The following is a 24806-nucleotide window of genomic DNA, read 5'->3' on the forward strand; positions in this document are numbered from 1 at the left end:
CTGGAATTTAGAAGAATCGGAGTTTCTCATTGAAACCTACTGAATATCGAAACGTATTGATAAAGTGGCTGTGGAGAGGATGTCTCCTACAGTGGGGGAGTCTGGGACCAGAAGGCACAGACTCAGAATAGAGGGATGTCCATTTAGGATGGAGGTGAGGAGGAATTTCTTTAGCCAGAGGGTAGTGAATCTGTGGAATTCAATGCTACAGGTGGCTGTGGAGGTCAAGACGCTGGGTGTTTTTAAGGCAGAGGTCCTTGATTGGTATGGCGGTTAAGGGTTACAGGGAAAAGGCATGAGAGTGGGGTTAAAGAACAGTAGTATAGTGGCAGCACAATGCTTAGACCTGGGTTCAATTGTCTGTAAGGAGCGTGTATATCACTTCCCATGAACGTGTAGGTTTCCTCAGGGTGCTCTGGTTTCCTCCCACAGTCCAATGCGGCTAGTGGGTTACTTGGTCATTGTAAATTGTCCTACGGTTCGGTTAGGGTTAAATCGGGGAATGCTGGGTGGCACGGCACAAAGGGGTCGAAGGACCTGTTCTGTGCTGTATCTCAATAAATGAAAATCAACAATGATGGAATGGCGAAGCAGACCTGATGGGCTGAATGGTCTAATTCTACTCTTGTACCTTATGGTCTAATCAGGAATGTTGCAGAGCGACTCGCTTTGTCCTGGGACATTAGGGAGTCAATACCACATTACAGGGGAGGGCATGCCTTACCAACTTGACTGAGTATTTTAGAGGAATGAGGACAAGGCAGTGGACATTACCCACATGAACTTGCAGTTAAACATGGACCCATGAACTTCCAGATGCAGCGGTCACCCAGGGGAGAGAACGTAGGCCTCTGCTGGGCACACTGGAATTGTGCTGGGTTGCAGCTTGGGTCGCTCGATGCTGCCCCCCAGTGTTCACTCAGGGGAACAACAAGCTGGGCCAGGGCAATCTACTGTCCGCCACTCAGCAACTTGGGCTATAATTTTTTCTATGTGACTGAATGTTTTTCTGAAAGCTATGCTGCAGGTAATGTGATTTCCACCTTGGCCCCAAAGGGATGCTGTTTCATTCAGCTATATTAACGTATGGCTGAATGATAATTAAATGTAAACCTGAACTATGGACCTGGACCAGATTTCTGAACGGTCCCTAAACCCATGAACACAACCTCAGGATTTCTCTTCTGCGGTGTGCCTATGTAATGTAACTCACAGTATTAGTATGTATTGCAATGAACTGCTGCCACAAAACAACAGATTTCATGATGTATGTCAATGATTCTGGCCCCCTCTACCTTAGTGCTATTAAATGACCCAACATCAATTCTCCTTCCATTTGGCCTCCCAAAGCACAACACCTCACAGGCCGGATTAAACTCCCTCTGGCAGTGAGAATCGTTCGCCTGGCATAGAAATGTCAAACACCAGAGGACATGCTTTTGGAGGGTGGAGTTTAAAGGTGACAGAAAGGGCTTGTTTTTATATAAACACGAAGACTGGTAGGTGCCTGAATAGGTTACCAGGGGCAATGTGTAGTTTGATGGAGTTGAGGAGGCTATTAAACAGGCACACGAATATTCAGATTTGCATAGGAGGGATATAGATGATGAACATTTAGGGTAAATCGTCATCAAGTTCTGCACAACACTATTGGCCGACTGCCCTGTGCTGGGCAACGTAAAGGAGGAACGCTACCCACCAACTTCAAAAGGGGGTGCCTCGGGATTCAGGATTGCTTAATGTCAATTCCTACACACAAGTGTAGAGGAGAACAAAATAATTGTTACTCTTCATCAAATTCAGCACAAAAAAAAACAGAACAGAAAGAACACAATAATAATACTAAAACCACACAAAACAAATACAGTACTGCCAGAAAGTATGTTAACCCTGTATATTTTTCTCTATTTCTGCATAAATATGATCTTCATGCAAGTCCTAAAACTAGATAAAGAGAACTCAATTAAATAAATAACACAAACATTCTACTTATTTATTTATTGAGAAAACCGATCCACTATTAAATGTATTTGTTGGAAAAAGCATGTGAACCTTTGCTTTCAGTAACTGGTGTGACCCCGTTGTACAGCAATAACTTCAGCTAAACGTTTCTGGTAACTGTTGATCAGTTCTGCACATTGGCTTGGAGGAATTTTAGTCCATTCCTCCTTACAAAACTGTTTCCTCTCTGGAATATTGATGGTTTTCCTTGCATGAACTGCTTGCTTCAAGTGCTTCCACAATATTTCTACAGGATTAAGGTCTGGACTCTGACTCAGCCATTCCAAATCACAAATTTTCCTCTTTTTAAACCATTCTGTTGTTGAGTTACTCTTGTCTTTCGGATGATTGTCTCGTTGCATTATCCAACTCCTATTAAGCTTCAGGTGATGGACGGACACCCTGACATTCTCCTGTAAAATGTCTTGATACAATTTTGAATCCATTGTTCCCTCAACAATTGCAAGCTGTCCAGGCCCTGAGTCAGCAAAGTAGCCCCAAACCATGATGCTTCTTCCACCAAGCTTCACAGTTGGGATGTGGTTTTGGTGATGGTCTGCAGTACCCTTTTTCCTCCAAACATTACTGTGTGTATTTCTGTCAAAAAGTTTAACTTTTGTCTCATCTGTCCACAGAATACTGTCCCAGAAGCATTGTAGAACATCCAGGTGGTCTTTTACAAACTTGAGAAATGCAGCAAGGTTTTTGTTGGAGAGCAATGATTTCTTCCATGGTGTCCTTCCACAAACATCATTCTTGTTCAGTGTTTTTCTTATAGTGGACACATGAACAGAGACTTCAGCAAGTTCTAGAGGTTTCTGCAGGTCTTTTGCTGTTACCCTTGGGTTCTTTTTCACCTCCTTCAGCACTGCACTTTGTGCTCGGTGTGATCTTTGCAAGAAGCCCACTCCTAGGGAGAGTAGCAACAGTACCGAGCTTCCTCCATTTGTAGCCAATTTCTCTTACCGTGGACTGATGAGCACTCAGGTCTTTAGAAATGCTTTTTTAGCCTTTTCCATCTTCATGCATCTCTACAATTCTTCTTCCAAGGTCCACAGAGAGCTGTTTTGATCGAGGCATGATGTACGTAATCAGATCTTTCTTGAGAAGTGCAGGCTCTGTCGGTAACCTGACTGTGTGTCTTTTTAACAGGGCAGGGCACCTCTACAACCCACACCTCCAATTTCAGCTCATTCATTGGATCATCTGACTCCAAATAGTGCCTTGCTCAAGGACACGACACGCTGCCTCAGCTAAGGCTCGAACTGGTGACCCTCAGGTCACTAGACGAACGCCTTAACCACTTGGCCACGTGCCCTGAAGACACAGACTCAATGCTTTAGGAACAGCTTCTTCCCCTCCAGCATCCGATTTCTGAATGGACAATAAACCCACAAACACTAACTCATTGTGTTTGATCTCTCTTTGCACTACTTATTTAATTTATTTACATGTATATATATTTCTTATTGTAAATTACAGTAGTTTTACATATTGCTGGCACAAGGCAACAAATCTTACAACATACGTTGTTGATAATAACCCCGATTCTGATGATGCAGTGTGTTTAATCTGACTGTTTGTCATTGTCTTTGATAGATAGAGATATACTTTATTAATCCCGAAGGAAATTTGATTGCAGTGTAACGATTAATTATCTGCCTCTATGTTAAGTGGTCTTTATTTGCATAACATTTTAATTTGCCTCTAGTGCCTATGCAAAGCATAATTCTGGAGCTTCTTTGTTCTTTCCTGAGGTGAACATGTTTCCTCACTGGTTAATTTTAACTCCAGCATTGACTGAGTACTTACTCATTAGATTATTGTTATCGATGGATCGGAATGGGTATAAAAGGAACTGCTTTATGCTAGGCTCCATCTTTAATTTCTCTCTTCTTCAAGTAGGGGACCCCTGTTGCCCCTGACAACCACACCTCGTTGCAGCAACAACGCCCCCCCCCCCCCCCCCAGCCTCGGTACTGCCCCACACCCTCTCTCTGACAGACACTGCACACTTACCCCTTGGTGAGGAAGTTCCCCTGTGCATCCACGAGCAGGAAGATCTCGTTCTGGGTCTTCTGGCTGTTGCCCGTGTAAAGGTAGTGCTCCAGCGGGACGGGGCGCTTGGTGGTGCTGATCACGTAGATCTTCTTCTGCTTTATCCTCCTGGCAAAAGGAGGCAGGTGTGGGAGAGAGACAACAGATCAAACCTAATCGAACAGGATACTGTCCAAACCATTGCTAGACCCTCACGATTTCTCAGGAGCCTTGTCCCAACTGACAATTCAGGTTGTGAAATGTTTTGGTCCATGGCATAAACCAGCCCTATACCACGGTGAATATTTAGAGATACAGTGCTGAACAGACCATTTCAGCTGCGCCACCTGGCAACCCACGGATTTCAACCCTAGCCTAATCACAGGTCATTTATAAAGACCATTTAACCTACTGACCAGTATGTGTCTGGACTGTGGGAGGAAGCCCACCCGCACACAAGAAGGAATGCAAAAACTTGCTAAACGGAGGGCGCCTGAATTGAACTCCAAACTCCGACGCCACAGGCTAAAATAAACCAGAAGTAGAATTTGGCCATTTGCCCCATCGAATCTACTCTGCCATTCAATCATAGCCGATCCTTTTCTCCCCCCACTCAGCCCGACTACCCGGAGAACCCCGTAGCCTTTGATGCCATGTCCAATCAAGAACCTATCAATCTCTGCCTAAATACTCCCAACAAAATGACCTCCACAGCTGCCTGTGGTAACGAATTCCACAAATTCACCACCCTCTGGCTAAAGAAATGTTTCTGCATCTGTTTTAAATGGACACCCCTCTACCCTGAGGCTGCGCTACCTCGTGTTAGACTCCCCCACTACAAGAAACATCCTTTCCACATCTATTCTGTCTAGGCCTTTCAACATTCAAAAATCAACATCCCCTTCATCCTTCTGAATTCCAGTGAGTACAGACCCAGAACCATCAAACATTTCTTGTATGATAAGCCTTCATTCCTGAAATTACCCTTGTGAACCTCCTCTGAACCCTCTCCAATGTCAGTACATCTCTTCTGTTTTGGGCATCCTTTAGTTGCCCAAAACAGTTCACAATACTCAAGGTGAGACCTCACCAGTGCCTTATAAAGCCTCAGCATCACATCCTTGCTCTTGTGTTCTAGATCTCTTGAAATGAATGCTAACTTAGCATTTGCCTTCCTCAGCCCCAAATCAAACTGCAAGTTAACCTTAATTAGGGTGTTCTGCACAAGGACTCACAAGATTTAGACTGTAAGACAAAGGAGCAGAAGTCAGCCATTCAGCCCATCGAGTCTGCTCCGCCATTCTGTCATGAGCTGATCCACTCTCCCATTTAGTCCCACTCCCCAGCTTTCTCACCATAACCTTTGATGCCCTGGCTACTCAGATACCTATCAATCTCTGCCTTAAATACACCCAGTGACTTGGCCTCCACTGCTGCCTGTGGCAATAAATTCCATAGATTCACCACCCTCTGGCTAAAAAAATTTCTTCGCATCTCTGTTCTGAATGGGCGCCCTTCAATCCTTAAGTCATGCCCTCTCGTACTAGACTCCCCCATCATGGGAAACAACTTTGCCACATCCACTCTGTCCATGCCTTTCAACATTCGAAATGTTTCTATGAGATCTCCCCTCATTCTTCTAAACTCCAAGGAATACAGTCCAAGAGCGGACAAACGTTCCTCATATGTTAACCCTCTCATTCCCAGAATCATTCTAGTGAATCTTCTCTGTACCCTCTCCAACGTCAGCACATCCTTTCTTAAATAAGGAGACCAAAACTGCCCACTGTACTCCAAGTGAAGTCTCACCAGCACCTTACAGAGCCTCAACATCACATCCCTGCTCCCGTACTCTATTCCTCTAGAAATGAATGCTAACATTGCACTTGCCTTCTTCACCACCGACTCAACCCGGAGGTTAACCTTAAGGGTATCCTGCATGAGGACTCCCAAGTCCGGTTGCATCTCAGAACTTTGAATTCTCTCCCCATTTAAATAATAGTCTGCCCGTTTATTTCTTCTGCCCAAGTGCATAACCATGCACTTTCCAACATTGTATTTCATTGGATTTCTCAGATTTTTTGATTTTTTTTTCCTTATTTAGAAAATAGTCTGCATATTTATTTCTACTATCAAAGTACATGTCCATGCATTTTCCAACATTGTATTTCACTTGCCACTCTCTTGCCCAATCTCCTAATCTGTCTAAATCCACTTTGGTGGCAAAAACAGGAAAACAGATTATCTGAATGGTGACCGATTAGGAAAAGGGGAGGTGCAACGAGACCTGGGTGTCATTATACACCAGTCATTGAAAGTGGGCATGCAGGTACAGCAGGCGGTGAAAAAGGCGAATGGTATGCTGGCATTTATAGCGAGAGGATTCGAGTACAGGAGCAGGGAGGTACTACTGCAGTTGTACAAGGCCTTGGTGAGACCACACCTGGAGTATTGTGTGCAGTTTTGGTCCCCTAATCTGAGGAAAGACATCCTTGCCATAGAGCGAGTACAAAGAAGGTTCACCAGATTGATTCCTGGGATGGCAGGACTTTCATATGATGAAAGACTGGATCGACTAGGCTTATACTCGTTGGAATTTAGAAGATTAAGGGGGGATCTTATTGAAACGTATAAAATTCTAAAGGGATTGGACAGGCTAGATGCAGGAAGATTGTTCCCGATGTTGGGGAAGTCCAGAACGAGGGGTCACAGTTTGAGGATGAAGGGGAAGCCTTTTAGGACCGAGATGAGGAAAAACTTCTTCACACAGAGGGTGGTGAATCTGTGGAATTCTCTGCCACAGGAAGCAGTTGAGGCCAGTTCATTGGCTATATTTAACAGGGAGTTAGATATGGCCCTTGTGGCTAAAGGGATCGGGGGTATGGAGAGAAGGCTGGTACAGGGTTCTGAGTTGGATGATCAGCCATGATCATACTGAATGGCGATGCAGGCTCGAAGGGCCGAATAGCCTACTCCTGCACCTATTTTCTGTTTCTGCATCCTACTTGCTTCCTTAACACTACCTGCCTCCACACCAATCTTCGAATCCTTTTGCAAACTTGGGTACAAATTCCATCATCTAAATCATTGATAGACTACATAAAAAGAGGTGGTCCCTGCAGAACCTCCCTCGTCACCAGCAGGTAACCAGAAACGGCTATTCCCACTTGCTGCCTCCTACTCATCAGCCAATGCTCTAACCATGCCAGTAACTTTCCCGTAATACTATGCCCTCACAACTTGGCAAGTAGCCTCATGTGTGGCACCATGTCTGAAAATCCAAATATACAATATTGACCACATCCCCTTTATGTGTAATCTTCTCAAAGAATTCCAAGAATGTATAAAAATGCATTTTTGTAAAAGGAAAAACAGTGCAGACTGTTATCAAAATGGGGAGAAAATTCAAACATCAGAGGTGCAAAGGGACTTGTGAGTCCTCGTGCAAGACTCCCAGAAGGTTAGTTTACAGATTGAATCTATGGTAAAGAAGACAATGTTGGCATTTATTTCAAGGGGAATAGAATATAAAAGCAAGGAGATAAAGCTGAGCCTCAGTCTGCACTTGGAGTATTGTCAGTTTTGGGCCCCATATCTCAGACAGGATGTGTTGTCATTGGAGAGAGTCCAGAGGAGGTTCATGAGGATGATTCCGGGAATGAAGGGGTTAACACTTGAGGAGTGTTTGGCAGCTCTGGACCTGTACTCACTGGAATGTAGGAGGCAGGGGATCTCACTGAAACCTACCAAGTGTTGAAGGGACTAGATAAGTTGGATGTGGAGATGTTTCCTATGGTGGGGGCATCCAGAACTAGAGGGCACAGCCTCAAATTTGAGGGGCTCCTTTTAGATCAGAGGTAAGGAGGAATCTTCTTGGCCAGAGTAGCAAATCTGTGCAATATTCAGCCACAGGCCAAGTCTGTGGGAATATTTAAAGCGGAAGTTGGTAGTTTCCTGATTGGTCAGAGCATCAAAGGGCAGGTGTGTGGGGTTGAGTGGGATCCGGGATCAGCCACAATGGAATGGCAGAGCAGACTCGATGGCTGAGTGGCCTAATTCTCCTCCTAATGTCTTGTGGTCTTTTGGACTATCTGTCGAAGTGCAACAAGTTCATCCACCTTATCTCTTGTACTTTGTGCACTGAGATATAACACTTTGAGAGCTGTATTTGCTACTCTTCTTGATTCTGCATTCCCAATGATACTGATACTTACCCTGGTGGCTACAATTTTGTCCCATCACCTGCCTGCCCTTCCTGACAGTCTGACTGCACGCTATCTTTACTTTTTTTAACCATCTGTCCTAACCTGTGTCCCTTCTCTTCAGTTCCCACCCCCCCCACCAAATTAGTTTAAGCCCTCCCCAATAGCTCTAACAAACCTGCCCGCAAGAATATTGCTGCCCCTCAGGTTCAGGTGCAACCTGTCCCTTTTGTACAGGTCATACCTCCCCCAGAAATCCCAACGATCCAAGAACCTGAAGCCCTGCCCCCTGCACCAACTTCTCAGCCACACATTTATCTGTCAAACCATCCTGTTTCTACCCTCACTGATGCGTGGCATGGGTAGTAATCTAGAAATATACCTCTGGCTTCAGAGGCAGCACGTGTTTAGCAAAATGCTTTAACGTCTGGGCTCAACTTGGTCGCCATCTGTCAGGAGTTTGTTCTTTCTCCCCGTGACTGGGTGGGTTTACTCCAGATGCTCTGGTTTCCTCCCACATTCCAAAGATGCGACCACTGGTCGGTTAATGGGTCATGCGGGGGTAATGGGCAGCACGGGCTCATTAGGCTGGAAGGACCTGTTACTGTGCTGTATCTCTAAACAAAACAGCTGCTGAACCCTCTGTAAGGCAGGTATATACTCTTTTAAGCAAGACTACATTGCACTCCAAATGTGGTCTTATCAAATAACTAAATAACTACAAACACGTACACTTCTCTCAGGCTTCCAGCTGGGTCCAGGTATCCATTTTAACCGACGTTTCATTGACAAACTCCGTCATCTACACGGTGAAGAGGAATTTGTGCGTCATATGTGCTGGGAAAGCACTAGATCCTTTTTCAACTGCACAGTTTCAGCAAAAAGGTTGTGAAAGTCATTTTGCACTGGTAACTACCTTATAATCTGGGAAATTGATCAGGTATGACTTACCCACAAAATTAGTTCAAGCCCTCCTGCGTCTCCACCTATCTTTGTATTGACCGCAAACCGGTCCCCTTCAGAGGGACAGGCAATGGGTCTGGAGAGGTGGTTGCTATACATTCTGTAGACAATGCACTGCTGTTGCCAGAGGAGAGGGTGAGAGGGGCACACGCACAGACAGACCCGAACACACTCACCCAATCCAGTCGGCAAACTCTAGAGTGTTGGGCACGGTGGCACTCAGCAGGATGAGATTCACGTGGTCTGGAAGCATAATCAGAACCTCCTCCCACACCACGCCTCTCTGCGGGAGGGGAAAGAGAGAGACTCAGCCTGATTCTGATTATCAACATCACTGGCATCTGTCATGAAATCTGTGGTTTTGTGGCAGCAGTACATTGAAATACATAACAATAAAACTACACATTAGTATCATCATCATCGTGTGCCACGTTGTAGGACATGGGCAACTGGTCTCATCCATGACCACAATTATTCTTGGCTAATTCTGGCTTGCCATCGTCTTCCTCTGGACAGTGACTTAAGATGGGTGACCGCAGCCATTATCAATAGTCAGTGGTCACATACCCAGGACTTGTGATGTGCACCAGCTACTCATACAAACGTACAGCAGTTGCACCCATGGCTTCACGTGACCCTGCGCAGGGGAGCTAAGCAGGTGCTACACCTTGCCCAAGGGTGACCTGCAGGCTAGCGGAGGGAAGGAGCACCTCACACCTGGTAGAGACGCATCTCCACCCTACAACCCAATACAATAACTATATATAAAAATTTAAATTAAATGCACAGGATTGGAAATCATGGGAAAGTCTGCAGTTGCTGGAAATCCAAAGCAACACACACACACACACACACACAAAAAATGCTGCAGGGACTCAGCAGGACAGGCAGCAACTATGGAAATGAATAATTTTGAGCTGAGACCCTTCTTCGAGACTTAATTATTTAAATTAAGTAAGTAATGCAAAAACAGACAGAGAAAACCTGAGGTAGTGTATACGGATTCATGGTCCAATCAGAAATCTGTTGGTGGAGGGGAAGAAGCTGTTCCTGATACGTTGAGTGTTTGCCTTCAGGCTCCTGTACCTCCTCCTCGATGGCAGCAATGAGAAGATGGGTGATGGGTGATGGGGGTCCTGGGTGAAAGATGCTGCTTTTTTGTGGCATGGCCTTTCGAAGGTGTTCTGGATGGTGGGGAGGCAGGTGCCGGTGATGGAGCTGAGTGAGTTTACAACTTTCGGCAACTTTTTCCGATCCTGTGCAGTGGCCCCTCCCTGCCAGACGGTGATGCAACCTGTTAGAACTTGCTCACAACCACCCACTACCGACGAACTCTCAGAGAATGCCACATTATACAGATTGCCTTCTCCATATTATCCTCACCATCACTGGTCAGGGGTTAAAGGGTGAAAGGTGAAATGTTTAAGGAGAACCCGAGGGGAACGTCTTCACTCAGAGGGTGGTGAGAGTGCAGAATGAGATGCCAGTGGAAGTGGAAGATGTGAGTTCAATTTCAACAGTTTGACCGTAAGACACAGGAGCAGAATTAGGCCATTCCGTGGGAGAGGCAGACACATTAGGACATTTAACAGACTCTTAAATAGGCATATAGTACTTCAACTACTGCACAGAGTCTTGTCATCTTCAGAAGTTTTCGAATGACTCTGCCATAGTTGGATGCATCAGCAAGGGAGATGAGGCTGAGTACAGGGCTACGGTAGGAAACTTTGTCACATGGTGTGAGCAGAATTATCTGCAGTTTAATGTGAAAAAGACTAAGGAGCTGGTGGTAGACCTGAGGAGAGCTAAGGTACTGCTGACCCCTGTTTCCACCCAGGGGGTCAGTGTGGACATGGTGGAGGATTACAAATACCTGGGGATATGAATTGACAATAAACTGGACTGGTCTAAGAACACTGAGGCTGTCTACAAGAAGGGTCAGAGCTGTCTCTATTTCCTGAGAAGGCTGAGATCCTTTAACATCTGCCGGACGATGCTGAGGATGTTCTACGAGTCTGTGGTGGCCAGTGCGATCATGTTTGCTGTTGTGTGCTGGGGCAGCAGGCTGAGGGTAGCAGACACCAACAGAATCAACAAACTCATTCATAAGGCCAGTGATGTTGTGGGGATGGAACTGGACATGAAAAGAGGATGCTGTCCAAGTTGCATGCCATCTTGGACAATGTCTGCCATCCACTACATAATGTACTGGGTGGGCACAGGAGTACATTCAGCCAGAGACTCATTCCACCGAGATGCAACACAGAGCGTCATAGGAAGTCATTCCTGCCTGTGGCCATCAAACTTTACAACTCCTCCCTTGGAGGGTCAGACGCCCTGAGCCAATAGGCTGGTCCTGGACTTATTTCATAATTTACTGGCATAATTTACATATTACTATTTAACTATTTATGGTTCTATTACTATTTATTATTTATGGTGCAACTGTAACAAAAACCAATTTCCCCCAGGATCAATAAAGTATGACTATCACTATATAGATGATACAAAAATGGAGGTCATAAAGGGAGGGAAGAGGTAGATTGATCTTGTTGTTGAGTGCCGTCGAGTCACCATCGACTCATGGTGACCCTACGGATGGTGTGATTCTCTGCAGGGTTTCTGTGGCAAGATACGGAAGTAGGTTTTCTTCCTGCTGCGGTCCAGCTTGGAACACGGCCGGATTTGAACTCAGGACCACCTGCACTGAAGCCACTGCACCACAGGCCAGTTGGTATTAGAGTACAGTAAGAGTTCATCATCGTGGCCTGTACTGTCCAAATCGCAAGATCAGCAGGACTGCCCGCTGGAAGAACGGGAGGCAACGGAGCAGAGTAAAAGAACTCGGAGGCAGGGAGTCTGTGGCCTTTGGGAAACAAAGCCATTTACAGGAAGAATCCTTGGGACCTTGGGGAGGGGAGTGGCTGTGGGGGTGTGGGGGAAAGGCTGCTGAGGGACCAGTTCCTTGAGTTGGTGGGGGGAGAGGCACCTCTTCACATCCTGACGGGTTACACCCACCTCGACATCGTTGACATAGTGAACCTCATCGAAGATGACCCACTCCAGGTCCCGGATCAAATCAGAGCCGTTGTACAGCATGGACCTGCAGGAGACATGAGGTCAGTGGTAGAGTCCGGCAGACCCTTCAGCCTGTCCTACCCATGCCACCCACCGCGAATCCCACCTGCCTGCGATTGACTCGCTCACCTGTGCGTGCTGGGGACCGATCCTTGGGGGTGTGGGAAGACTCTCGTGAGCCAGGGTGTGAGGGAGATGTGGCGGAGGACCCTTCCTGGGGTGGGAGTGGGGGGGGGGGGGGGGGAATCATTTTCCAGTGGTCCAATATCAACTCTCACCTCCCTTTTATTCCTTATATAACTGAAAAATCTTTTGGTATCCTGCTTTATATTATTGGCTAGTTTGCTGTCACATTTCATCTTGTCCCTTCTTACAGCTTTTTAGTTGCCTTTTTTTTTTGCATTTTAAAAGCTTTCCAACCATTCAACTTCTCACTCACTTTTACTACATTACCTCAGCTTTTAGGCAGTCCTTAACTCCCCTTGTCAGCCACGGTTGGCTACCCCTGCCTACATTATCCTTTCTTTTACTATCTACCTTCTGAAAGAGTGGAGTGACATTTGCAATCCTCCAGTCTTCCGGGATGGGGAGAGAAGGGACATAGGACGGAACGGGGAGGGAAGTGAGAGAGGGGACGTGAGATGGGACGGGAGGGGAGAGAGGGAGAAAGGGGACATGGGATGGGGGGGAGGGAGAGAAGGGACATGGGATGGGATGGGAGGGGAGGGAAGGGAGAGAGGGGACATGGAATGGGACAGGAGGGGAGGGGAGGGAAGGGAGAGAGGGGACATGAGATGGGACAGGAGGGGAGGGGAGGAAAGGGAGAGAGGGGACATGAGATGGGACAGGAGGGGAAGGGAGGGAAGGGAGAGAGGGGACATGAAATGGGACAGGAGGGGAGGGGAGGGAAGGGAGAGAGGGGACATGAGATGGGACAGGAGGGGAGGGGAGGGAAGGGTGAGAGGGGACATGGAATGGGACAGGAGGGGAGGGGAGGGAAGGGAGAGAGGGGACATGGGATGGGATGGGATGTGGAGGGAAGGGAGCGAGGGGACATAGGGCAGGACGGGGAGGGAGAGGAGAGAGGTGAGGGAGGGGACGGAGGGGACGGAGGGGACATGAGATGGGATGGGGAGAGAGGGGAGAGAGGGGAGACATGGAACATGTGAGAGGGAGGGAACGGTGAGAGGGAAACTGGGATGGGACAGGACGGGTAGGGAGAGGGGGGACATTGGGCAGTGAGAGGCGGCGGGCGAGTCACAGAGACTGACCTGAGGATCTCTGTGGTCATGATGAGGCAGGAGGCTTCGGGATGTAACTGCACATCTCCTGTCAGCAGCCCAACGTCTTTGAAGGTGTTCTTGAAGTCCCTGAACTTCTGATTGGACAAGGCCTTGATTGGGGATGTGTATATGGTCCTACAGAGAGGGTTCACACTCATTACCAGACAGAACGCTGGTGTCTTCCTTCAGTCCAAAGATGTTCGAGTTCGGCTTAGTGAGCTGAGGGCACGTTACGTTAGCACTGGTAGCGTGGCGACACCTGCAGGCTGCCCCCAGCAGACCCTCAAACTGCAAACGACACATTTCACTGCACATTTCGTTGCACGTGCGATAAATAACGCTAATCTTTGCCCTTGAGCGTCTGGAGTAAAGGCACGCAGCCACGCAAAGAACGTACAAGCTCCTTACAGACAGTAGCGAAAGTAGAACCCCGAACACTGGTAAGGTAAAGCGTGAGGAAGCAGACGGGACGGGAGGGTCTGGGATCTCACCTAGTCATGTGCTTCTGGGAGAGGGCAATGGCGTACTCAGCGACCACGGTCTTGCCAGCGGAGGTGTGGGCGGCCACAAAGACAGAGTCACGGGACTCGAGGCGGAGGATGGCTTGCTTCTGGAAGACATCGGGCTCGAATGGCCACTGGGGTAAGGCAGTTGAGGTTGTGATAAGTTAGTTACAAGAGTGAGACCCCAGGGTCAGTACAGCTCCCGCTCACCTCTGCTCCTCCCACAGGGCATAACACCCACACCCCATTGAGAACAGAACACACCACCCCTCCACAGGGAAGGGCCCTGCCCAACCTCTCCCCTCTCCAAACCCCTAGACCTTCACCCCTCCTAAAGGGCACAATTCTCCCAATTCCTTACCCCCCAAATCACCACCACCACTCCCACAGGGCATATTTCACCCCTTCCTTACCCCCCAAATCACCACCTCTCCCACAGGGCACAATTCCCCCCCCTTCCTTACCCCCCAAATCACCACCACCACTCCCACAGGGCATATTTCACCCCTTCCTTACCCCCCAAATCACCACCTCTCCCACAGGGCACAATTCCCCCCCCTTCCTTACCCCCCAAATCACCACCACCACTCCCACAGGGCATATTTCACCCCTTCCTTACCCCCCAAATCACCACCTCTCCCACAGGGCATATTTCACCCCTTCCTTACACCCCAAATCACCACCACCTCTCCCACAGGGCACAATTCCCCCCCCCCTTCCTTACGCCCCAAATCACCACCACCTCTCCCACAGGGCACAATTCCCCCCCCCTTCCTTACCCCACAAATCACCACCACCTCTCCCACAGGGCACAATTCCCCCCCCTTCCTTACCCCACAAATCACCACCACCTCTCCCACAGGGCATATTTCCCCCCCCTTCCTTACGCCCCAAATCACCACCACCTCTCCCACAGGGCACAATTCCCCACCCTTCCTTACTCCCCAAATCACCACCACCTCTCCTACAGGGCACAATTCCCCCCCCCCTTCCTTACGCCCCAAATCACCACCACCTCTCCCACAGGGCATATTCCACCCCCCTTCCTTACGCCCCAAATCACCACCACCTCTCCCACAGGGCACAATTCCCCACCCTTCCTTACCCCCCAAATCACCACCACCTCTCCTACAGGGCACAATTCCCCCCCCCTTCCTTACGCCCCAAATCACCACCACCTCTCCCACAGGGCACAATTCCCCCCTTCTTTACTCCTAAACCCACTTTTCCCACAGGGCATCATTCCCCCCTTCCTTACCTCCAAAACCCAACACCACCCCCTCCCACAGGGCACAATTCCCCACTGCTCTGTGTGAAAAACTGACCTCTAACATCCTCTCGGTACCTATGTTCAAGCACCTGGAAACTCTGCCCTCTCGTGTCAGCCATTTCAGCCCTGGGAAAAAGCCTCTGACTATCCACACCATCAATAGCCCTCATCATCTTAAACACCTCTATCAGGTCACCTCTCATCCTCCAACGCTCCAAGGAGAAAAGGCCGAGTTCACTCAACCTATCCTCATACGGAGGGGTCCGTACTGGGATCACTACAAGATAGGTGGAGGGGTAGGTAGTGCTGAGGAAGTAATGCAATTGCAGCAGGACTTTGACAAATTGGAAAACTGGGCAAGAAGTAGCTGATGGAATACAGGGTTGGGAAATGTATGATAATGCATTTTGGTAAAAGGAACAATAGTGCGGACTATTATCTAAGTGGGAAGAAAATTCGAACATCGGAGATGCCAAGGGACGTGAGAGTCCTCGTGCAAGACTCCCAGAAGGTTAATTTGCAGGTTGAGTCGGTGGGTGAAGAAGGCAAATATGATGTTGACATTTATTTAAAGAAGAATAGAATATAAAAACAAGGAGATAACGCTGAGGCTTTATAAGACACTAGTCAGGCCACACTTGGAGTACTGATTCCGGAAATGAAGGTTTAACATTTGGGGGTCGTTTGGCAGCTTTGGGCCTGCACTCAATGGAGTTTAGAATAAAGAAGGGGAATCTCATTGAAAAAGTGGATATGAAGAGGATGTTTCCTATGGTGGGAGTATCGAGAACTAAAGGGCACAGAATCAAAATTGAAGGGCGATCCTTTAGAACAGAGGTAAGGAGGAATTTTTTTAGCTGGTGAATCATGGAATGCTCTGCCACAGACTGCAGTGGAGGCCAAATCTGTGGGTATATTTGAAGCGGAAGTTGACAGTTTCCTGACTGGTCGGGCATCAAAGGAAATACTGAGAAGGCAGGTGTATGGGGTTGAGTGGGATCCAGGACCAGCCATGATGGAATGGCAGAGCATACTCGATGGGCTGCATACCCTCATTCTTCTCCTATGTTTTACGGAGATTTGAATGTAAGTGGTACTCCGTTAAACAGTGGTGTGCTAGGTCACAGCATCCTCTCTGGGTCCAGTAAAAGGTGCAAATGTTGCAAGACCCCAGTGGACATTGGCACTGCAAGCCGAGTTCACTGGCTTATTGGGGAGGCCGACAACGGGGAAGCTGTGTGGCCTTTGTTGTTGCAGGGACGAGGCCTTTTTTACCACAGCATTGTACCCAGGGGAGTGAGTGCTGGAGGCGGTGCTGCAGACAACAGAAGTGTGCTGCATTCTGAGCTGGCTCTCTCGTCAGTGCTAATCTCGTGTTCACTCGGTGGAAGAGAAGCTGGGTGAGGAACTGCTGGAACGTGGCTCCAGCACCATTGAACTTCAAGCCTTGACACTCAGGGGCATGTGCTAATATTTTTATGACTGTATGTGCTTTTGTATCTATAAGCGGCGTGTATGTATTTTCTGTTGTACGTACCTGGGCCCCACAGGAAGAATTAGGTGAATTAACACTAACCTTGAACTTGACTACATGGGACAGGGTCTCACCTTGAAGGCCGGCTCCGGGATACGTTTGTAGAAGTCGTCCACGGGTGTGCTGACGTCAACCGGCACTGCCCACTGCTCCTTCTCCAGCACCACCTCCTCTTCCTTCTTGCTGCCCGCGGCCGGAGGAGACGTGCTCACCTTCTGCGGAGAGAAGGGGCGTCAACCAGAGAGAAGGCACGCTCTCCCTAGGCAGAGTGTGGTGTTTCTATGGAATTCACTGGCACAGGCAGCTGTCGACGCCAAGTCATTGGGTATATTTAAAGAGGAGGCTGACATAGGTTCTTGATTAGCCAGCACATCGAAGGTTACTGGGAGAAGGCAGGAGAATGGGGCTGAGAGGGATAATAAATCTAATTATTTTTTATTTATTGAGATGCAGCACAGAACAGGCCCTTCCAGCACAAGAAGCTGCATCACCCAGCAACTTAACCTTAACCCGATCACAGAACGATTCACAATGACCAATTAACCTACTAACCAGGAAGGACTCTGGGGGAAAAACCCAAGTGGTCATAGCGAAAACATACAAACTCCTTACAGACAGTGTTGGAATTGAACTCCGAGTATCATAGCATCTCGCTAACCGTGGCGCCCATGGGCAGAGCAGACTCGATGGGCCAAATGGCCTGATTCTGCTCCGATGTAATACGGCCTTCCTTGCTTCAAGCGCTCAGGTCCTCAGACTAGTTGAGTCAAGTTTAGTCTCCTTGCTATCCCCTCGAATGGAATGGGCTGAATGGCCATCACCCCTGCTCCACAGAGCTGCCTGTGTTCTGGATGGTGTGCCCATCACTCACTTCCTCCCTCCACTGGAGCTCATCCCTCCTATCCGGGTCACGGGAAGCGAGCAAGAGTAGGGAAGGGTGCAAAATGGGAAGACTTGACCTTTAGGCCCTTTCACCTTGCTGTCCCACGGAATGCCGCTGATTCCGTGCCTCGGGCTTTACGCTCCTGCCTGACTCTCCAAGCCCCTTCCACCCCTCCTGTTACACCAGGGACTAAAAGTATGCTGCCCTTCCAGTCACTGATTGGAGTACTGCGCAGACGTGGGAAAAGTGTTCCCGCACAAGTCGGGCGAAGAGCTTTAAAAGAGGGGTACTGTCTAGCAGAGCGGTCATTATGGGACCGGTCTGAGTCAGAGTAGCAAGCCTTTGGCTCAACAGGGCTTCAGCAAGAACAGGCAGGGGCAAGGCAAGTAGGTAAGTTCATTTCTTATTTCTTTTTTCTTATTTAACAAGAAAGAATAGAGGGTATGTCTACAGGGCCAGTGCTCTGTTCTGGGTGTCAGATGTGGGATTTCCAGGAGATTAACAGCCTCCCTGATGGCCACATCCGCACCAGGTGCATCGAGATGCAGCTCCTTAGAGACTATGTTAGGGAACTGGAGCTGCAGCTTGATGACCTTCGGCTTGTTAGGGAAAGTGAAGAGGTGATAGACAGGAGCTACAGGGAGGTGGTCACCCCAAGTCTAAAGGAGACAGATAAATGGGTGACTGTCAGTAGAGGGAAGGGAGAACGTCAGACAGCAGAGAGCCCACCTGTGGCCGTCCCCCTCAACAATAAGTACTCCATTTCCAGCACTGTTGTGGGATGACCAACCTGGGGGAAACAACAGTGGCCGTGCCTCTGTGGCTCAGAAGGGCAGGGAACTGATGAGAACAGTAATAGGGGACACTATAGTCAGGGGGGACAGATGGGCAATTCTGTAGATGCAGAAAAGAAACATGGACAGTAGTTTGCCTCCCAGGTGCCAAGGCCTACGATGTTTTTGAACGCATCCACAATATCCTGAAATGGGAGGGTGAGCAGCCAGAGGTCGTGGTACATATTGGTACCAACGGTATAGGTAGTAAAAGGGAGGTCGTCCTGAAAACGGAATACAGAGAGTTAGGAAGGAAGTTGAAAAGCAGGACTTCAAGAGTAGTAATGTATGAATTGCTGCCTGTGTCATGTGACGGTGAGGATAGGAATAGAATGAGGTAGCTGATAAATGCATGGCTGAAGAATTGGAGCAGGTACAGGGATTCAGTGTTGCATTTGAACCCGAGTGTCCTAAAGAAGTTGGGAGTGGTTTAAACTAACATGGCAGGGAGACAGGAACCAGTACGATAGAGCTGATGGTGAGCCAGCAGGTTTAGAAGTAGGTGATGTAATATGTGATATGTAAGGAAGGACAAGCCAATGATAGGGTATAAATTTAAATTGTACCAGAGGCAAAAAGCCAAAAGGGCGAAGAATGCAGGACTGAAGGTGCTGTATTTAAATGCGTGTAGCATTCAGAATAAGGTGGGTGAACACGTGGCACGATTAGAGATGGGTCGGTATGACATTGAGGGCATCAATGAGTCGTGGCTGAAAGAAGGCCACAGTTGGGGGTTTAATACCTAAGAATATATTTTATATCAAAAGGACAGGCAGGGAGGCAAAACCAGTGGTGTGGCTCTGTTGGTAAGAGATGGAATTAGAAAGAGGTGACATAATATCAGAGAATGTTGAATCTTTATGGGTGGAATTAAGAAATTGCAAGGCTGAAATAAACCATTATGGGAATCATATATAGGCCTCCAAATAGTAGCCAAGATGTGGGATTGAGATTGCAAAGGGAGCTGGAAAAGGCATGTAATAAGGGTAATGTTACAATTGTAATTGAGGACTTCAATATGCAAGGGGATTGGGAAAATCAGGTTGGCGTTGGATCGCAAGAGAAGGTATTTGTTGGCTGCCTATGAGATGGCTTTTTAGAGCAGGTTGTGCTTGATCCTACTCAGGGAAAGACTATCCTAGATTGGGTGTTGTGAAAAAACCCAGATCTTATTAGGGAGCTTAATGTAAATTCATACTGCAATTTGAGAGGGAGAAGCACAAGTCACATGTATCAGTATTGCAATGGAATTACAGAGGCACGAGAGAGGAGCTTGTCAGGTCGATTGGAGGGGGATACTGGGGACTGACGGCAGGGCAGAGGTGGCTATTATTAAGGATGAGGTTTCGGGCTACTTGGAGACTAACGATAAAACAAGTCAGCATTGTTTCTGTCAAGGGAATTCTTCCCTGACAAATCTGTTAAGAGTTCTTCAAGGTAGTAACAAGCAGGGTGGACAAAGGAGAGGCAGTGGATGTCATTTACTTAGATATTCAGAAGGCATTTGATAAGGTGCCACACATGAGGCTGCTTAACAAGATAAAATCCCATGGTGTTTTGGGAAAGATACAGGCATGGATAGAAGAATGGCTGACAGGCAGGAGGCAGTGAGTGGGAATAAAGGGAGCCTTTTCTGCTTGGCTGCCAGTGACTAGTGGTGTTCCTCAGGGGTCAGTATTGGGACCGCTACTTTTCACATTATTTGTCACTGATTTCAATAATGAAATTGATGGCTTTGTGGCAAAGTTTGCAGATGATACGAAGATAGGTGGAGGGGTAGGTAGTGCTGAGAAAGCAATACAATTGCAGCAGGACTTAGACAAATTGGAAGAATGGGCAAAAAAGTGGCAGATGGAATACAGAGTTGGGAAATGTATAATAATGCATTTTGGTAAAAGGAAGAATAGTGTGGACTACTATCTAAATGGGGAGAAGGTGCAAACATCAGAGATGCAGAGGGACATAGGGCCCCTCCTGCAAGACTCTCAGGTTAATTTTCAGGTTGAGTCTGTGGTAAATGCAACGTTGGCATTCATTTCAAGGGGAATAGAATATAAAAGCAAGGAGATAATGCTAAGGCTTTAAAAGACACTAGTCAAGCCGCACCTGGGGTACTGTTAAAACGTTGGCGTCCCTATCTCAGAAAGGATGTGTTGTCATTGGTGGAGTCCAGAGGAAGTTCACAAGAATGATTCTGGGAATGAAGGGGTTAACATATGAGGAATGGAATTCAGAAGAATGCGGGGGGGATCTCACTGAAACCTTGCGAATATTGAAAGGATTAGATAGGGTGGATGTGGAAAGAACAGAGATAAGAAGGAATTATTTTAGCCGGAGAGAGTGAATCTGTGGAATGTTCTGTCACAGACCGCAGTGGAAGCCAAGTCCGTGCGTATATTTAAGGCCGAAGTTGATCATCTCCTGATTGTTGAAAGGATATGGCGAGAAGGCAGGGGTATGGGGGTTGAGTGGGATCCGGGATCAGCCATGATGTAATGGTGAAACAGACTCGATGGCCTAATTCTTCTCATATGTTTTACAGTCTTCCCATGGTCAAATGCGGTCTGGGCCCAAGTACCCACATACCTTGAAGGCTTCCTCAGTGGGGCGGGGGGGTGAGGGGGCTAAATTGGTGAGAAACATACACACCAACATCTCTGGATACACACACACACACACACACACACACACACACACAATTATACATTCGCATGCAAACCAGCCCCCCTAACTCGGGGGTCACAGTGGCAACTCTCAACCCGGCTTCCTGACCTGCAGCACTAGCTCCTCCAGGCTGTTGGTTCGAGCCAGGGGCCGCTTCCCCTCTGCACTTTGCCGGTTCCTCTCCTCCTCCTCGTCGCCGGAACACCCGAGCTGGTAAAGGTCCGTCACTTCCATGAGCTCTGTGAGGCTCAGGAGGCCAGGGACAGCCTTCGGCCCTGTGAGGGGAGGACGAAACAGGTGGTTACCATAGCAGCCTCAGATAGCTGCAGGGACTTGTCAGAGCTGGACTCAGGATGGACAACCTGGAGCATACTCTCATCTCCTCAAGGAGAGTACAGAAAAGATTGTCTAGGGTGTTACCAGGACTAGAGGGCACAGGCTGCAACTGGAGGAAAGCTTTATAAAATCATCTGAGACGTAGATGAGTCTCTCTCCACAAAGGACAGGAGGGTCTAAAAAGATCAGCATTACTTGTCACACGTACATTGAAAAATCAAAACCAGACTGGAAAATATCAGAATCAGGTTGAATAGCACTGGAAAATGCTATTGCCTTTTCTCAGATCCTTCACCTCTGCCACATCAGTTTTCAGGATGAGACCTTCCTTTCCAGGACATCAGAGATATCCTCCTCCTTCAAAGAACAGAGTTCCCCTTCCTCCACCATTGATGATGGTCTCACCCTCATCTCCTCCATTTCCTGGACATCTGTGCTCAGCACATCTTCCCACTGCCTTTACAGTGCTAGAGTCCCTCTTGTCCTTATCTACCACCCCATGAGCCTCCACATCCAACACATCATTCTCTGAGAGTTCCGCCACCTTCAACGGGATTCTACCAGCAAACATATCACCTCACCAGACTTCACAACCACAAGGATCGCTCCCCCTGTGATTCCCTTGCCACTCGACCCACCCCACTGATACCCCTCCTGGCACGTATCCATGCAAGCAACCAAAATGCTACACCTGCCCATTCACCTCCTCCCTCACCTCCATTCTGGACCCCAAACAGTCCTTCCAGGTGAGGCAACACTTCACCTGCGAACCTGTTTGTGTTGTCTATTGCATCCGGTGCTCCCAATGCGGCCTCCTCTACACTGATGAGGCCCAACGTAAACTGGGGGGACCACTGTGTCGACCACCTCCACTCCATCGATCAAAAGTGGAATTTCCTAGTGGCCAACCATTTTAATTCCTATCCCCATTCCTGTTCTGACATGTCGGTCCATGGCCTCCTCTTTGACAACACTTAGGCCACTCTCAGGGTCAGGGAGCAACATCTTGTGTTCCATCTGGGTAGCCTCCAACCTGATGGCGTGAAAATCGACTTCACCTTCCGGTAATTTTATTTCCTCCCATTCCCTATTTTATACCCCCCTCTAGCCTCCTGCTTAACATCTTCTCCTCACCTCCCCTGGCGGCCCTCCTCCTTCCCTCTTTCCCATAGTCCACTCTTCTCTTCTATCAGATTCCTTCCTCTCCAGCCCTTTACCTTTCCCACCCACCTGGCTCCACCTGTCACCTTCTAGCTAGTCCTCCTCCCCTCCCCTCACCTTTTGTTCTGACGTCTCCCCCTTTCCTTTCTCGTCCTGATGAAGGGTCTCAGCCTGAAGCATTAACTACTTATTAACTTCCATAGCTGCTGCCTGGCCTGCTGAGCTTCTCCAGCAATTTGAGTGGCTCACACAGAGCGTGGTGGGTGCCTCGAACACACTGCAGAAGCAGCAACATTTTAAGAGACTTTTAGATAGGCAGGTGAACGTGAGGAAAATGGAAGGGAATGGACATTCTGTCAACAGAAGAGGTTCGTTTATTTAGATTAGATTATGAGAACACTCAGTCCTCTTTTATTGTCATTTAGAAATGCATACATGCATTAAGAAATGATACAATGTTTCTCCGGAGTGATATCACAGAAAACAAGACAGACCAAAGACTAACACCGACAGAACCATCTAATTATAACATATAGTTACAGCAGTGCAAAGCAATCCCATAATTTGATAAAGGACAGACCACAGGCACAGTACAAGAAGTTCTCAAAGTCCCGAGTTGATCGACTCCCGTGTCCCCGATAGCAGGCGGCAAAAGGGAGAAACTCCCTGCCATGAATCTCCAGGCACCATTAACTTGCCGATATTACTAATTTAATTGGTTTGGCACAACTTTGTGGGCCAAAGGTCCTATTCCTGTGCTGTACTTGTCCACGTTCTAGTTTCTATGTAACAGCAAGGGAGATCTGCACTGCCAGAAAGGTGGAAGACCTCACACCACAGGGTCTTCACAGTCTGCAATGGGACATGAATCTGATGTAGATGGAGTTCAATCTGGATAGATCACAAGATCAGAAGACAAAGGAGCAGAAGTAGGCCATTCGGCCCATCGAGTCCGCTCCGCAGCTCCCCCATGAGCTAAACTATTCACCCATCTAGTTCCAATTTTCGGCTTTTTCCCCATATCCCCTGATACCCTGAGTAATACATAGGCATGAAGTGACACTCTTTGGAAGGTTTAACATGAAGGAAGAGTACAGGATTAATTGCAGGATTCTTCGCAGCATGAAGGATCACAGGGTCCATTGTCCATCGATCTCGCGAAGTTGCTGTGCAAGTCGACTGCGTGGTTAAGAAGGCATACGGCGTGTTGGCCTTCATTGGTCAGTGGACTGAATTCAAGGGCCGCAATGCAATGTTACAGCTCTACAAAACTCTGGTTACACAGCACTTTAATATTACTGTGCTCTTCCGGTCGCCTTAATATGGGATGTGGAAGGTTTAAAGAGGGTGCCGGTTTGCTGCCTGGATTAGACAGCATGCCTTTTGAGGAAAGGTTGAGCGAGTTAGAGCTTTTCTCTTTGATGAGAGGACACTCGATAGAGACGTACAAGATGATAAATGCATTGACGGAGTGGACAGCCAGAGCCTGTTTCTCGAAGAACATAGTTTTAAGGTGGTTAGAGGAAATTAAAGGGGAGAGATCTGAGAGTGGAGTGCTCCGCAGGGGTGGTACAGGCAGAATCATATGGGCATTTAAAAGACTCTGAGTTAGGCACATGGATGAAAGAAAAAACTGGAGGGCTATGTGGAAAGAAAAGGTCACCTACCACTTTGTTCATCTTCCTCCCCTCCTCCATCTCTGATTTCTCATTTTTATTCCCCAGTCCTGATGAAGGGTCTTGGCCCGAAACGTCAACTATTTACTCTTTTCTGCCTGACCTGCTGAGTTCGTCCAGCATTTTGTGTGTGTTGCTTTGGATTTCTAGCATCTGCAGATGTTCTTGTAGGAAGAAAGTGTGAGATTGATCTTGGGCGAGGTTAAAATGCTGGCCCAACACCATGCTGTCCGATGACCAACGGATACCAGGGACAAAATTCCTTCCTCAGTTACTATTGCGGATGTGTGAGCCGGATGTCTGGACACTACTATTTGTGGGAGCTGCTGTGCACATCCCAGCCACCGTGTTTTCTGCGTCAGGGCAAGGGGCAGAGTTGCAA

At 47.9% G+C, this 24806-nt stretch overlaps 1 protein-coding gene across 2 annotated transcripts in view; it reads right to left on the bottom strand.

Annotated features, from left to right (window-relative positions):
• The window catches only part of skic2 (SKI2 subunit of superkiller complex), a 105593-nt gene that overhangs the window by 46270 nt on the left and 34517 nt on the right, over nucleotides 1-24806 (bottom strand). For both annotated transcript variants that reach the window (XM_072259404.1, XM_072259403.1), the window contains 7 exons: nucleotides 21360-21526; nucleotides 16946-17086; nucleotides 14056-14201; nucleotides 13553-13699; nucleotides 12222-12306; nucleotides 9380-9486; nucleotides 4021-4167 (listed from right to left, as the gene is read on the bottom strand). In XM_072259404.1, coding sequence (XP_072115505.1) covers nucleotides 4021-4167; nucleotides 9380-9486; nucleotides 12222-12306; nucleotides 13553-13699; nucleotides 14056-14201; nucleotides 16946-17086; nucleotides 21360-21526 — 940 coding nt within the window. The remainder of the gene's footprint in view (nucleotides 1-4020; nucleotides 4168-9379; nucleotides 9487-12221; nucleotides 12307-13552; nucleotides 13700-14055; nucleotides 14202-16945; nucleotides 17087-21359; nucleotides 21527-24806) is intronic.

The sequence above is a fragment of the Mobula birostris genome, chromosome 5 (assembly GCF_030028105.1).
Source record: "Mobula birostris isolate sMobBir1 chromosome 5, sMobBir1.hap1, whole genome shotgun sequence".
NCBI lineage: Eukaryota > Metazoa > Chordata > Chondrichthyes > Myliobatiformes > Myliobatidae > Mobula > Mobula birostris.